At 39.4% G+C, this 16,762-nt stretch overlaps 1 protein-coding gene across 3 annotated transcripts in view; it reads right to left on the bottom strand.

The window, feature by feature from the left end:
• Positions 1 to 16,762, bottom strand: part of LOC309538361 (uncharacterized protein C8orf34 homolog) — a 97,965-nt gene that overhangs the window by 33,612 nt on the left and 47,591 nt on the right. For all 3 annotated transcript variants that reach the window (XM_082233834.1, XM_082233835.1, XM_082233836.1), the window contains exon 8: positions 11,807 to 11,942. In XM_082233834.1, coding sequence (XP_082089960.1) covers positions 11,807 to 11,942 — 136 coding nt within the window. The remainder of the gene's footprint in view (positions 1 to 11,806; positions 11,943 to 16,762) is intronic.

Below are 16,762 nucleotides of genomic sequence, written 5' to 3'. Positions count from 1 at the left end.
GTTAGTCTCCTGTGTCTCCTACCTGGAGCTGATTCAAGTTCTAGAAAAGCATTGCAGATAAAGGTTCTCTTTAACCTCTCCAAGGTAAGCGCTGACTAAGCTCTGTTCATTTCCATCTTCATGACTGCTGCACTGATCAAGGCTGGTACAATGGGTTGATTAACGTATTTGTTCAGTCACAATGATTTTGCTAAACCATTTCTGAGACTAAACTAACATTCCCCAATTCCCCATGGCTTACTGGCTGGGATGTTCCAAGCTAAGTTTTAGGTAGCAAACACTTGGTGTATGAATGCAGATTCATGCTGATGGAAGATTGGAGAGCTGGACTGGATGAGCTTCTGATTTGCAAAGTGGTAAAATATCACACATTTAGACCACATAGAAAAGAGAACTTAAGTAGAAAAGATTTCTTAGCCACAATTTTGAAAAGCTTTGTTCACAGTCACAGTATTTTCTAAGACTCAGTAATTACTGAAGTTAGCTGAGCAATAGCAAGCCTGTAGCTTCTTCTTGTTTTGCTTTCTCTCTATATATATATATATATTCATATATTCTTGGCATCCGTTCTTTCCCCTTTTTTAAAAAAAGTTGTGCTTTCTATAAATATAGCTGTTAATTACAAATGAAATTCATAGCCTTTAAAAAAATGTATAATGTATTTCAGGAACGCCGGAAATATCCAAGCTCATAGGTGGGCTTCTCTCTACAGTGCCAAATTACTTGGCAGGAATTTCAGTAATATAGAATAAGAAAGATTGATCAAAGACAAATACGCCTTGTTCCCCACCCTGCATGTAATGGAAAAGAGGACATAGAAGACACATATCTACACTGGATGGGTGCAGATACTAACTAAAATCAGGCCCGGTGACACCCAGAAACATGGATTCGGCAGCTGCTGAGGGCCACAGTCACCTTCTTCCAGTCTCCTCTTCCCCAGATGTGAGTTTTTGTTTCCTCAATTTGTGCCACAACTGGCACTGGCACATCCTTGGATGTCCAAGACTGAACATTCTATCTTTCCTCCTAAGCCTGATCCCCTTGTACACTTTATTTATCCACAGGCAATGTTATTATCCACCCTCCTGAACATGCACAGAACCTTGGCTTTATCTTTGCCTTGGCAAATTTCTGTTCTCTGGACTAGATTGTCTCACTTTGGCTTCTTCTAGGGAAGGGCAAGGCTGTCAGTTAAGGTTTCTCTGAGTTGCTTTCTCTCAGTAAAGCAACCAAGTTGTAAAAGCAACCAAAGAAGATTAGATGAATTCATGAAGATTTACCACATTATTTTAATGTTTGTATGCATTACTTGGCTGGAGAACTGTATTGCAAAATTCAGAGAAGTGTGAATTTCAAAAGCTAGTAGTGTTTTAGTTCTTGTATTGCTTTGGAAAGTGTGAATTAGACAGGTTTGCCTCTCAATGCCAGGTGAAGAGAATTTCTCCCCTGCCCTAGTCTCTTCACACCTATCCAGGACTCAGCTGCTAAAATAATTTGTTGCTGGACCCGCATTGCTCCACCATGCAAGCATGGAACTAGTGGAAAACGAGCATTTTAAACCCCAGTATGATGTTCCACCTTAAATCCCTACGCTGGCTTCCTAAATCCAACACAAGCTCCTTGCCCTTACCTTCAAAACCATTCATAGCCTTGCATCCACCTGGTACACCCACACTTATATCCTGACATTTCCCTGCCTGTGATCTTCATTATTCCAGCTCTAAGCACCTGCTTCTAGCTCCCACCATTTCACCCTTGCTGTACTGTATGCCTGGAACTACCTCCTCAGGATAAGAGATTTCACCTCTCCTGCTTCATTCTTTCTCAAAACCTACTTTTCAGTGAAGCCTATGGCTAGTTCCCATGCTCTACTGTAATTCTATTTGGGCACATGTCTCTTAAACAGTTGCATATTGCTCCTCTTCTTACTCCTTCCTCCATTTTCCTCATCAGCAATCAGACTGATGAGTGCTATACCAGCTACTTCTTCTGAGGCTTCTTCAAAGGTAGACCCACATATTATGCATTGCAAAAATCTAACCTGGAGATTACCAGAACACAGACAACAATAGGTAGGCTACTATCTGGGGCCATCAGTTGAAGTTGACAGAAGGCACTCAATGCCACTGGGGCGACTTATGTCTCAATTGACAGTAATGGATCCAGAAGGACCCGCAAGTGACATACATGCTCCTGGCAAGATAAAAATGTAAAATGAATAACTGAATCCTTATCTATGTCACACAGGTGGTATCAAGGCCACATTTTCTTTCCAGTTTTAAACAGGGTTTTAGGCGAACAACAAGTATATAAAAGTGTATCATATTACTTGTTTTACTTTCTGCAGCCACTCCTAAAAATGTTCATGAAATGAATCAGAGTTGGAAACTGACAATTGTTTTGTGGAATTAACTATAGGCTTTCTTTTTTGTGTTCTTTCTGATAAAACCTCATCCATTTCACTCTTCTGATAACTTTTAATATAGAAGACTATCTGGGAACTGTAAGCAATTACTCATTACAGCCTGAAGCTCTAGGGAAGTCAGTTGCTAATTCTACAGCAGATTATCACAATATGAAAGAATGTTCATTTAAAGTTTGGCAATAGTTTCCACATCTTGCAGAGTTTTAGAAATGTGAGACACGATCCATCTGGAACATCTACATAACTTCTTTTTTCCCATTGCCCATAATCATAAAACATAAATATGTTACCATAGCCTGAATTTCATTTTGCATTTCCTGAAATTGTTTTCAATGAGCTGAGCTCATTCCTGTACATATTCAGTGATTACTAAAAACAACAAGCACTTTTGATTCATCAATGAAGAAGCACAACACATGAGTCTAGTGATGCCCCAATGCGTGCAGTCCTTTGAGTTGAAATACGAATTTCTGTGATTTAAAATTCTCATCTTCAGGTATTTCCAAGTCTGGCTCAGGTTTTAATTTGAGCCAGAGAAGAATGTCTCCTTCCACCACCTCTCTGCTCCTCTCCCCTGCCCTATAGCAATGTCTCAAGCATTAGGATCTCAGGAACATGTAATTTTCCTAATGCACCAGTTACTGCTCCCTTCTCCTCGTCCTCCTCTTTAGTTACCTTATTGCATCTATTCATCTTTACTTTCTCATCCCATCCCCATTGCTGCCTCAAATTCCCTGCTGTCCCTTACATCTCAAGATAACAAGCAAAAAAACCAACTAAGTGGCTTCCTTGATTTTGCTGCAGATCAGGGTAGCCATGGGAAAGGTTTGGCCATGGCGGGACCATCACAAAACACTTTTGTCAACAACCATACTATCCTTTCTAAGACTCCACTCTCTTTACTCCTACCAGTGCTAGTCACAGATCAGTCACCATTTGAGCATTGGAACCTACTAAGTATACCAAAAGGTGTTTCTTTCCCCTGCTAGCTCACCCCACTGCACTGAATGCTTCTTCAGAGGGTTTCCCTACCTTCAGGACAGGTCCTTTGGAGAATATGCAGAGCTCAGATTGGTGAGAGAAAGGGAGAGAGACTTGCTTTGCATGCGGAGTGCCAAGCTCAATAGCCCTACAGATCCTGGGCTACATCTATGTGAATGTATATCATACATGAAGGGTGAAAATAGACATTATACATGGAAGTAGTCTGAATGCTCATTCTCTGCCCTAAAAGCAAATCCCTCAGAATTTCAAGAATGGAGTTTGAAACTATTTCTACCACCCTTCAAATTTATGCCTATCTTATTTTAGTTTTGTTAATGCAACGTGATGGCCCAAGACTAGGCTCCCCATGCTGTCAGAGAAGGGAGCCAATGACAAAGGGTGTGGAAGACTAAGTTTAGGAGCCATCTGAGGAGAAAGCCTCCAATGCAACCCGCCTATAGGATGCTCCCACGGAAGGGAAGCTCCAATGGTGATGTAGCCATCCACTCTGCATGGGGATGTAATCTTACTTCCCTCCTGTGACTCAAAAGACTCATTCCCTTGGAAGTGTCCACTCCACCGCTGTAAGGCATTCACCTTCCTGTGGGACTATTTGAGGCCATAGTTGATTCTAGACTACAGTATTAGTGGCGCAATATTTCAAGCACTGTTTCCTTAAATTGCATCCAGTTTAACCTTGAAACCAGCTGCCACACTGTGCTGTCCATGGTCCTGACCACCACAGTCTATCCTGGACTCTTGCTGCAAACTTCTGTAGGCTCCAGCCTATAATAGGACGCTTAGATTAACCTAATACAAAACTACCTGAGAGTAAGCCTCATTGAACTGAACAGGGCTTACTTCTGAACAGACATATATGGGATTGTGCTGCTAAGCACATATTTAGGGAATGCTCAGCCATGCAAGAACTGTATTGGGCAAATGAACCAGGAGTCACCTAGATTTTGGAAGATATACATATGTGTTGGTTTAGTTTTGGAAGTCTGATTTTTCACATTATACTGGGTTTTAAAATATACATTCCCCACTAATTTATTTAGAAAAAGGATCATCTATTATTTACAGACCACTTACTATAGTAAATGGTGCTATAGGCCACATACTATAGCAATAGCCACAAATAAAACTTTAAGGCCTCAATATTATCTTAATATGAAATACAATGGTACCCTGGTTCTCGAATTTAATCTGTTCTGGGAGTCCATTTGACTCCCGAAACGGTTCAAAAACCAAAGCGCAGCTTCCGATTGGCTGCAGGAGCTTCCTGCACTCAGTCAGAAGTTGTGGAAGCCACGTTGGGCATTCGGCTTCTGAAAAACATTTGCAAACCGGAACACTCACTTCCGGGTTTGTGGCATTCGGGAGCCGATTTGTTTGGGAGCCAAGCCGTTCGACTACCAACCTGTACTAACCTTTCTAGGTTTCAGGTGTAGGTACAAAATTTCCACTGAAGACTAAAGATTCTCTTTCATTTGATAGGTTATTCAGCCTAACAAATGTCACTGTTACAAAATATTGTGTCAGCAATCCTGTAAACGTTTACCTTTGAGTTAAATGAAAATACTTATAAGTAGACATGCATAGGGTTTTACAGCACATTACACTTTTTTCTGTGATTAATAAAGATAGATAAACTTGGAATTACCCTTCTAGAAACAAAACAAAACAAAACAAAACAAAACCACCTGTGGCATAAAATGACTTAGAAATGCACTGAATTTTGGCATGGGTGTATTTTCTACCCGAGCTAATGTTAGCAGACTCGGTTAATAAAAACAACAACAAACAACCAACAAACTATCGCTTTTCCACAGAAAAACAGTCAGAGACAGGCCACCAAAGAGCACTGGAGTCAGATAATACAAAGCTTACTTGCTACAGGCAAATATAAAGCCTGGTTAAGGAATTAAGGTTTTGCTGTTGTTGTTTGAAAATAAGTTTCATTTTCTATTTTAGATACAAAAGAAAAATCTCAGCTTCCTCTGAAACATACCACTAGTGAAAAGTAAACAAAATCTTACTGGAAGCCCTTTATAAATTGCTTCTGATACAAACCAGTGACAGTTGTAATCTGCTATTAAAACAAGCCAATAATAGTAGACTGCTTCTTAGCATTCCAAGCCAGAAAAGTGGGGGCAGATAGAAAACAGCATTTGTATGAGACACATCTCTTCTTTCCCACTGCATCTTTATAAAACCGTGCGGAGGAAGTATCCATACAGTCTTCTCCTGTTTTCCCCTCCATCCAATAGCTAGCATTAGCATTAGAATTAATGACCTGTGTAATGGAACTATTCAACCTTTTCTTAAATTTAGCCTGTGTCTGACCTGACATGCCTGATGAAAAAATATATCAACATTGCCTTAAAATTCCAAAAGGAACATTTTTTTTTCTTTCTAAACTGTTTATTATCCTTCTAAATTACTGCACACACATGGAGCAGATTCATTTTCTGTTGCTCCAGCAGCTAAGACCTGTACCAAGGGGTTCATATTACAAAAGAGGGGATTTCAGCTCAACCTTAGGAAGAGCTTCCTGTCAGTAGAATGCTCAGGAGTGGAAAAGACTGCTGCAGAAGGTGCTGAACTCACCTTCAGTAGAGTTTTTTAAGCCACAGGAATGATTGTCACCTATTAGGGATGCTATAGCAGTGGAACTGGACTTTTGAGTCCCTTCCAACTCAATGATTACACAATCGAATAGCCCTTTGCTTGGTAAGCAATTTCTCTTTAATTGAGACAATAAAGAAGTTTATTGGAAACTTCTTATATGATTTATTAATTTATATACCATTTCATACCAAAATAGTCTTCTGTTTACAAGAAAACTGAAATAAACAATTGCACAAGCATTAAAATATAAACATCCATAATTAAGATTGCTGTACCATGTATAGATCTAAAACATGGGAATGGGTTAAATTTCTGAGCAGCTCACAGCCATGACTAGTGATGGGAACTACAATTTCCAGGGTGCAATATAAGGCACAAAAAGCTTGCATATGCTAACGTAAGCCAGAAGAGAACTTTTGAAAGCAGATGACTGGTTTCCTCTAAATATTCAATGAAGTAAATAACGTAAACACCAAGCCAATTCCACACTGAGCCAAATTACAGCAAAGAAACCCATGTAACTGCAGTGGAGCAAATTCCTGTTTGTGCCACTACAGTAACCAAATCAATACTGCCAAACTGTAAAGACGCACTGCTAAAAACTGATGCAACACCTGTGTAAACATGCCTCACTTCAAAACTTGTGTTGCTTCCTGAGTTTTACATCCTTTGTTATTGAAAATATAACTCATTCAAAACTGTATCCTCTTCAGTTTCATTATATGAATGAGCTGGAGATGTTTCCAAGTTAATATATTTACCAATACACCTGCTTGCCCAAATTTGTTTGCAATTTGTTTTAAACTGTTTTTAATGCTGGATGTCAAATTGTTGGGACCTTATGGCAAAGGATGGCTTTACAGATGATGATGATGGTTTTTAGTACTTAAAAATTTATTTAAGGGCACCTATGCTATCAATTTTGTTTCCAAATCCCTACAACATTTCAATGTATCAGACTAAAATGTTTTAATACCTGAGGAAATGTCATACATTGAAATTTTCAGGAGGAAACCTTTTCTGCGAGGGTTTTTTCTTGCATTTTCAAAAGCTATTAAATGTGGTTGCTGAAGAGTTGTAACCCACCCTGGGACCATAGGGTGAAGGTGATAAGTGAAATTACTACTACTACGTATTAGATTCTGCTTCAGAAACAGATGCATTGCTTATAAATGGAAGAGAGGGGAAATACTGCCTTGAAAATTTCCCCATTTTATCTATGAAGTTCTAATGTTATAGATTGTACATTTGCACAATACACAGTGCATTAAGCCACAGTCCCATACATAGTTGGTCAATGTTAAAGCATGGTTGTGGTTTAAAAGCACGAAACTAAAAAATACCAAATAGTTAAGGGAACAAGCATTTTGATACTTTCTTTACAAAATTAGGCAAACAGGTTTCTTGGATTGTCCTCTTAGCAATAATTGCATGTGTCAAAGCAAACAGAAAACACTTGCAGACATTTGTTTTTTAAAGTACTAAAACAACTTTAAGACAGACTCAGTAGGAATATATAATCTCTTAATAGATTATGCAACAGAAGGACAATTAAGGCTGCAGTTATTCCTCCTTTTCCTTCACATAGAGAGCAATTCCTTTTGACAGACCCTATAACTCTTTAACAGAGAATGTTTTGATTATCACATCATCTTTTTTTCAATGTTGTTTCTGGATTTACTCAGTGGGAAAATGTGGTCAACTAGGGAAATTCTATGCCCCACGAGATTTTGGTTAAGCTGGAACATAAATCTCCTGTCTTATGTTGTTTGTTTCCCATGACAAAGCTAGGGTTTTGGAAATAATGAGACTTAGCCATTTCTTTCAAAAGGGGAAATTCACAGGGAGTTCACCATGAAATTGATTTAGCAGCATGGGATTCAAAACGATAGTAGTTCTTCGTTTATTGCACACATTTTTCATTTAGGCACAATTCAGTAAATAGTTAGCACTACTGAAACCAAACGGGATATAAGTGTGAGTAACTGTGTGCTTATAGCTTTACAGTCTACCCTACATTTGATTGAAAATGTGTTCACTAAATTTGATGTACAGTTAGGATTAAGGCCATACAGGCGAATCCTCTAGTTGTTTTTTCAGAAGTATGCTCCACAGAAGTCAACAGGACATTTTTTCAGAGAAGGAGGTATTAACAAACCTTTTATTCACTTCATAATCCACTGAACTCATGAATTCCTCCACATTTTCATGTCACCAGGAGGCTTCCAATAAAGATTTAGGTGACATTTAGCCATCTATTATGAAGCCAAGGTACAAGTGATGGAAATTATACATGCACCAGGGTGTGCTGCTACAAAGATTGCATGGGAAATTATACAGCATGCTAGCTATCTCAAGAATTTTGTTGTGATTGGATACATCTCATTTCCATAACATGTTTAGTGTTGTTGATTTTTTAACGTGTGATTTATCTAGTTCCAGGTCCAAGTATTTTCAAAGCTTACCAACAAACTTGGCATACATATGGTAGTCTTCTTATAATTTCATTCAGATCCTATAATTTGTGACAGTGTGTGATCTATTTATTTTGAAATTACACGTAACTCATTCTTTTGTATAAAGTTGCAAGCAGAAATTGTCATATTTTTGTGGGTTCAAAAAAAAGTGTTTCATTCCCAAGTATCTTTTGGCAAGAGCTGCAAGAAAGAGATTTGCCACAGTGAGAATGCAAGTCAAATTCATTAAAAAATCCCCTAACGTCTTGTAACCCACCTTGAGAATGTTGGATGCGATACACAACTCGACCCATCAAAATTAATAAAACTAACATAGTCATGTTCATTAATTTCAGTGGATCTTCTCTGAGTAAAACCAACAGACAACCTTGCTTAGCACTTTATAAATACTCCAAAAATGTAAACAAAAAATCTGCTCCATGTCTTTTTTTATAGTTATAGGTAATCCATGGTCATGATATATGGAAATTCTCTCACCTGGTTGCAGAACTTACATTAAGATTTATCTGTGAATTGTTATTTATAACCTGCCCTTCCTCTATACAGATACAAGGATGAGATATAGCATATAAAAATACGCAATGGAATCATAGAATTGAAAGGGACCCTGGGGATCATCTAGTCCAACCCCCTGCAATGGAGGAATATGCAGCTGTCCCATACAGGGATCGAACCTGTATCCTTGGTGTTATCAGCACCATGCTCTAACCAACTGAGGTATCACACTATAATAAAACCATAAAATTCATATAAACCAATAGGAGCAGCTGAAAACACAGGATAGGCTAACCCAAATAACCACTGAGAACACCTGGGCAAAACAAGTATGTCTTAACTTAATAAAAATATCAGCATCTTCCACAGTTTTGAGGCGGGGACAGTCCACAAGTAGGGTGCCACTGTAAAGAAAGCTTTCTCTTGTGACACCACAAAGAGCAGATCACCCAATGGTGGATCATGGAGAAGACACTCATTCAACAAACTTAAGGCACAGGCAGGATGATAGCGGGAATCCTTCGGATATTTGAGTCCCATGACATTGTGTCATGTTCTTTTACACTGTAGACTGCATTCAACAGATATCCCTCATCTGTTAAGGTCATCTGATGACCTAAACAGGCCATATGGATCTCAGGGCACTGCATTACTCAAAGAGTCAGTGATTATAGAACAGAAGGTAAAAAAGGGACCCCTGACCATTAGATCCAGTCATGGCCGACTCTAGGGTTACGGCGCTCATCTCGCTTTATTGGCCGAGGGAGCCAGAGTACAGCTTCTGGGCCATGTTGCCAGCATGACTAAGCCGCTTCTGGCGAACCAGAGCAGCGCACGGAAATGCCGTTTACCTTCCCGCCAGAGTGGTACCTATTTATCTACAGTACTTGCACTATGACGTGCTTTTGAACTGCTAGGTTGGCAGGAGCAGGGACTGAGCAACGGGAGCTCACCCCGTCGCGGGGATTCGAACCGCTGACCTTCTGATCAGCAAGTCCTAGGCTCTGTGGTTTAACCCACAGCGCCACCCGCATCCCAAGAACAGAAGGTACTTCAAGCCATATCAGATAATTACACCTAGCAATTGCCACCTAACAGTAGCATCATACACGTACTGCCACTGTGCAATGGGATGGTGAGTATATATTGTATGATCCCCCCCCCAAAAAAAAAGGTTTATAATCAGAGCAAGTACTCATTCAGTTATAAATCCTGCTTCTTCTGCAGTCAGGTCCTTCACCCACACTGTAAAAAGGACAAATCAGGGCATTTAATCAGGGCAAATTCTGGGGCAGCAGTCAAGGCTAGAAAAAGCTCAGAGTTTAACATATAGATAATTCTGTCATCTGAGGGCAGTCAGGTTTTGTCATGCTATTAGGTTGTTTGGGCAGATGAGGCTTAGCATTTTGTTCCATTTGATTTAGCAAAAGACTGACAGAATAGTCTTCTGGTGTAATCAAGAGAGGACTAAGTATCAGCGGTGACAGCTATGGGTCAGGGATGTAAAACCGCATCTTGATTTATATTGCAGGGTTTAAATCTTAAATGGTGGGGAAGATTTCTCTAACAATGACAACACTACATTATGATTCTACACGCGAGGGCATGGGGGTATTTCTGGAAGTGTTATTCAATCAGTATCTCCAAGCAGGCATCCGTCAAAAAGTGGCAGCCTCAAATCAAAGAGGATGAAGTTTAAAAATAGGACTGGAACATGCTCAAATTTCATCCTGATGCCATCACAGGTTCCCTTTATTTAAAGGTATTTAACTTTATCTGTAGTACCACAATAGAATAGCCAGCAACTGTCCCACACACACACACACACCCTCCCGCAAATAATGTTCTTGCTAATCACCTAAGTGATTGAGTTTGGCTAGTTTTGTCAGGTGAATTTCCTTTTCAAAAAAACGAGTCTTCATTAAAAAAAAATAATCAAAGGGCTCGCAGTTATTATTGCCTTCTTAGCTGATTTGGCTGCTTTGCTTTTTTTGCTCTCATACTGTAGATGGGGGGGGGGAAAAGTTCCAAAGCCAGAAAGATTCCATATTGATTAGGTTCCTTCCAGAAAGATAGGATTATGAAGTGTTAAAAGGCAACTGTATGAAACTCCCCCCAAACACGCATGCAACTGAATCTTAATTTACACAGGTGCATTTTGAAGCTATAAATACCCTGGATCATCTTTGAAAAGCCACAGAAATTCAGGTAACTAATCAAATTCAGAGAAAGAAAACTGAAAATAGTTCCAAGCTGTGACATAAAGCTGATAAGTATGTGAAACAATTTGGTACATTGTTGGTGTGAATGGTGTCATGTGCAAAAGTAACTTGAGCAATAGTGTTCAAATCCACAAATCAAGTCAAGTGGTAGACAGAAAAATGTGTTAATAGTCCATGCTAAGAGGGAAAGATCTCTGGCTATTCAACCCCAACTCCTCCTTATGAACTTGCCAAGTCCTAAGACCTGATAAAGATTCCACTCAAGATTTAATTTTAATTAAGAAAGCCTCCTCTTTCAACAAAACACCAGACACCACTGTTTCTCAAAGCTGGAGCCAGCAGCTGTGGCTTTTCCTGTGTCTAGAATTTAGGATTCTTGAATTAATTTCTAATATCACTGCAAGTCAGGGATAAAAAGAACAGTTCCTCGATCCAACTTTAAGATAAAAACATGTATCCTGTCCTTTCTTTTAGATAGCTGGGCGAAATTGTTGCAAATTCCAATATGCAATAAGCATTTGCCCCCGGGGAAGCACAAAGAAAGAAACAAAAATCTTATTATTTACCTGGCACACCTAGCACAGATGTTCAAGGTGACCTTGGCTTGTGGTTCAGCTGTATGTGTACTTCGGGTTTGGTTAAATTTGCTCCCAGAAGAAATGACACTGGTTACCCCTTCCATTCTTAAATCATCAAGATCCTCTGCAAATTAAAAAAAAGAAGCAAGTATATCACTAAGTAAATATTTGCAGCAACATATTTGTTTTAGAAACATATAAATTGCAGATTCAGCCATGAAGCTTACTGGGTGACCTTGGGCCAGTGACTTTCTCTCTGTACCAAAAACCTCACAGGGTTGTTGCAAGGATAAAACGGAGGAGTAACCGTGCACACTGCCTTGAGATCTTTCCAGAGAAGGTGAGAGGAAAAGGTAATAAAGTAAAAATAAATTTTAAATTCCCATTCACCATTCATTTGTCAGCCTGTTGTGAAATATAATTATTTAACGGGAGGCAAGGATCAGGTTGGCAGGGAATCTTTAAAACCACAAGCATGGAATGCCCTCCACCCACCCACCAGTCAAAGCCAGGGTAAGCAATAATGCAGATATATGTGGGTGAAGGAAATAACGTAATGTATGGACAGTAATGAAAATATGTATGTGGGGGTTGTCACAAAGGCACTCAACTCCTACATGCATACATGCTGGTAGATGATTCTTAGGGGTATAAGGCATTTGAAGGGCTCTCTGCCAGGTTAAAGGTTGCAGATACTCCAAGTATTCTTCTGTCTTTCCCTCCTTTGTATTTATCTTCCTGTCCAGGCAACATTCCAGAGGACAGAAGCTAGTAGAGGGCAAGGCCAGAAGCAAAAGTGGATGGAACAGCAAATGCTAATTTACTCACACATCCTTTGCCAAGGCAAGCAAGAAGCTTTAACAGAGTTAAATGATACATTCAAGACAAGCAAGAACTTAAGGAGGCTGCAAAGCAGGGCAGGGGTGAGGTGTGACCTGGGGACAGCCCAGGTGGAGAAGCCTATTGGCAAAACCTATTGGTGTTTCGCAACTTTCCGACTAGTTGCAGGACCTTAGCCAGACCTAGCAGAGTAAACGCAGAATCCACGGAAGGAATTGGCAACTTGGCTGCAGACAGGATAGACGAAGCAGGAATCAGGAACTTGTAGTTAGGTGTTTATTATATACAGTGGATTATTTACAGGAACAGAACACGGATCTTTTGCTAGCTCTCTCTGACACGACTCACAACTCCTACACTGACACACAGAACTCTGAACTCCAAACTCTGAACACTGAACTAACACATTCCAGTTAGTAGGCCATTAATTATCACTCCCTTGAAAGAGCTTGACCAAGCGTGGAGCTGTATCCATGCCTCTGTTATCACCATTTGGTTGCTGGGGGACTGAGGTTCCCTATCCCTGATCTAGCACATCCTAACAAAGCATTATAGGAGGAAAAGGTATACACTCAGAAGGGTATGTAGATCTGTGCAATATTATTTTTAGAGACATGATTTTGGGGTTGGCAAAAAGCATGCCTGTTTTGTAAATTATACTGGTTTCTGAAAAACCAGCCAAAGTTCACAGGATATTGTTTGTCATATGTTTCTTCAATAAAACTCCACTGTAAACACATTTGTGCTTGCTTTGTGTGTAGGAGGTAAAGGGGGAATCTGTGTGTCATATTCAACTACCATATTTTAAGAAATTGTTGCCGGTAAACAAACACTGAATTCATTACCGCTGGCATATTGTTGAGGTAGCCAGGTTTTTTTTTCAGACACATGGCTATATAGTGTAGCTGTTTATATAGCGTTAAATCAAATTTTGGCCTAGCCTTGAATGCCTCGCTCGTATTTCTTTATGTCTTCATAGTTTACTCAACTAGTTTCTTGTTGCGTCAACTTTTGCTAGTTTGCCAAAAGTCTGCTGATGCATGCCATTTCCACTCTAAAAATAGTAGGGTAGGGCAAATCATGAAATTAATCAAACAGTAACCATCTGTAACATCAACAGTAATTTATACTGAACAATACTGAGGATTGTTTTAAATGATTTCATGCTATTAACTTAGAGGAGTTATATAGAGGTGAACTTTATAAATCTTAAACTAATATTTTAAGGTAGTCCAAGCCTAGGAGCCATAGGGTTGCCTTAGATAAGCTCAATAACTTAAATATGCATACAGGGGTCTTTTTTGGGGGGGGGGACCCGGGGGAGTGAGGAGGACATAACTGAACAGTAGATTCCTATGCCTCATCACAAATGGCTTTTGAAAATGTTTTCTGTTTTGAAAGTGGTTTGTTATGTTGCATGGTGTGATTGTGCTCAAGAAAGGTAAGTTAATAACCTCCTTGGGCACACAGAATTACTTGTGCAGTTTGCTAGATCTCGGCCACTATGTTGCTGGTCGTTTTAAATATCACAGAACCTTTCAGAAGGACCAAATTGAAAATAAGAAAATGCCTTTATGAAGAAAATAGAAATGGATATACAGTGGAGCCTCGAAATACGTCTAGCTGAGCTTTTCATACATGTTAATATTAATTCAGGCGGGCAATAAATTGCATATTGCACCCTAAGAACCATTACATCTGTGTATGTTTTGGTCTAGCCACTGGCCTGCTTTGCACTAAGCCAGATTCTTCAGTCTTTTTCTACTGTAGTAAAAAATACTGGCTTAGTATGTCATCCAAACCCAGACTCGTGGTTAAACTTTCTCAGTGCTAACCACAAGCAGTAACTAGGAAAAAAACTTTGGTTGCAGCTCATGGTTAGCCTGTAGGGAAGTTAACCACAAGACTGGATTCACAGAATACACTAAACCAAACTTGGACTTAGCTGAACACATTGCAAAACAAATAGGACCAGGGAGGAGCAAAATAGCTTATCATGACATATAAACAAGGCCAATGAATTAATTCTGTCTCTTCATTTTTTAAAGCAAAAGCTAACTTGGCTAATTTACAAGCTTACGTCAAGGTCATCCTAGCAAATTCAAAGGATGAATAAACCATTTATGTATTGGAAAGATGCATAGATTTGTTTCATGACTGTGAGGGGCAAATGTCAAGGAAATGTGCCAAGAACACAGGTGCAGATATATCCATGTAGTTAGTAAGACTTAATTTATGAATCAGGATGAGCTCTGTATATTTTTGGATCTGCCTGCTGTGAACTGACTAAATAAAATGTTAAACTTAAAAGGAACGAGGACAAGAATATTAAAATGAAACTTTACAATTATCAGTGTGTAGTAGCATCAAGGAAACAGATACTTAAAGGGAGCTTATTTGTCCATTTTTACAGAACTATCAATAACATTAACAGCTGCAATTCTACTGTGATTAATAACTATATAAACACATACAGCCCCACATGACAAAATCATGATTTAAACTATTTCTGTTCACACAGACAAGCTAGTTTTACAAAGTAAATTTGAATTTGAATATTTAATTTCATTGTATATTTATTCTTTGTTTTTGCAATGCACTTCTACACTTTTGAATATACTTTTTGTTCTGATGCACTCCAATTTTTGAGAAAAGTTAAATAGTTAATAAACTGGAAAAATTATATTAAAAAAGAAAAGTAAAGTAAGTGTGCTGAAAGATACACATTCTGGTTATTCCTCCCAGGCTTGGAAGTGTTTTTGTTTAAATAATCCAACACAGCTTTTTGTTCAAGGAGCTATATTTTATATTTCTTGCACAGAACTCATTTTTAGTAAGATCCTTTTCACACATTTAAGTTTGGTTAAGATTACTGGATCCATAAAGAAAATACATTAGTGCCCTCAAGTGGCAACAACCAAATGCTGGAAATTATGCTTCTATAACAAAATGTTAGCCTATAATAGTATTTAGACACTTGATTCAGTATACAATATTTCAAAATAAGAATAGTGAACAACAGCCAATATAAATAAATAAACAAGGATGCAAGTGTCACATTTACCTGGGAGAAGGGACGCGGGTGGCGCTGTGGGCTAAAGCCTCAGCGCCTAGGGCTTGCCGATCGAAAGGTCGGCGGTTCGAATCCCCGCGGCGGGGTGCGCTCCCGCTGTTCGGTCCCAGCGCCTGCCCACCTAGCAGTTCGAAAGCACCCCCGGGTGCAAGTAGATAAATAGGTACCGCTTACCAGCGGGAAGGTAAACGGCGTTCCGTGTGCGGCTCTAGCTCGCCAGAGCAGCGATGTCACGCTGGCCACGTGACCCGGAAGTGTCCCCGGACAGCGCTGGCCCCCGGCCAATAAATGTGAGATGGGCGCACAAACCCCACAGTCTGTCAAGACTGGCCCGTTCGGGCAGGGGTACCTTTACCTTTAAGAAACATTGAACCAGCTTACTTTGCTGTAGACATGTGTAGGGTTGCTGCCTATTTCCCCAGGACAGTTAAGGAACAAAAGTTGCTACTGATCTTAATATTTCTAAAGGACACAGTGTCTTTACAGGTTAACATACAGGTCACTTGCTATAAAGAAAAGACAAATATATTGCAAGGTATGAGCAACCTATAACCATCAAAATTATTTAATCCTCATTCTCTGAAAAATATTACAATAGAAGAAACCTTCTGAAAAGCTGATAAATTCCTGTAATTATTCTGAAAGCATAACCATAGGGGAGACTAAAGTCACCACCAGTGGACTCACTAGAGACAAGCACAGCTGTTGCATTTCTTTAGAGAAACTATAATGTTTCTTTATCATTCGGGGAACCATTTTAGTATTATTGTGATGTTTCCATTCAGCCTTCCATGCATTGTTGAAAACCAAGAGAAAGGGGCACAATAGTGGGCTTAGATGTCATGGAAGAAAAGACCTTTTTAGCCTATGCTACAGAAGACAATAACAGCAACTTCTGTGGGGTGGCTTCCTCCCCAGAATAATAATAATTAAAAAAACACACCACTGGGTTAATTTGTGATCTTTTTGTAGTTCTTCCCACAGCAATTGCCCCTTCTACGCACTAATCTGTGGAATAGTATGTTCAGAGT

The sequence above is a fragment of the Podarcis vaucheri genome (genome assembly GCF_965113315.1).
Source record: "Podarcis vaucheri genome assembly, chromosome: 8".
In the NCBI taxonomy this organism is placed as follows: domain Eukaryota; kingdom Metazoa; phylum Chordata; class Lepidosauria; order Squamata; family Lacertidae; genus Podarcis; species Podarcis vaucheri.
The sequence above is the reverse complement of the archived record's forward strand: the minus strand, read 5'-3'. Positions and strand labels throughout refer to the sequence as shown.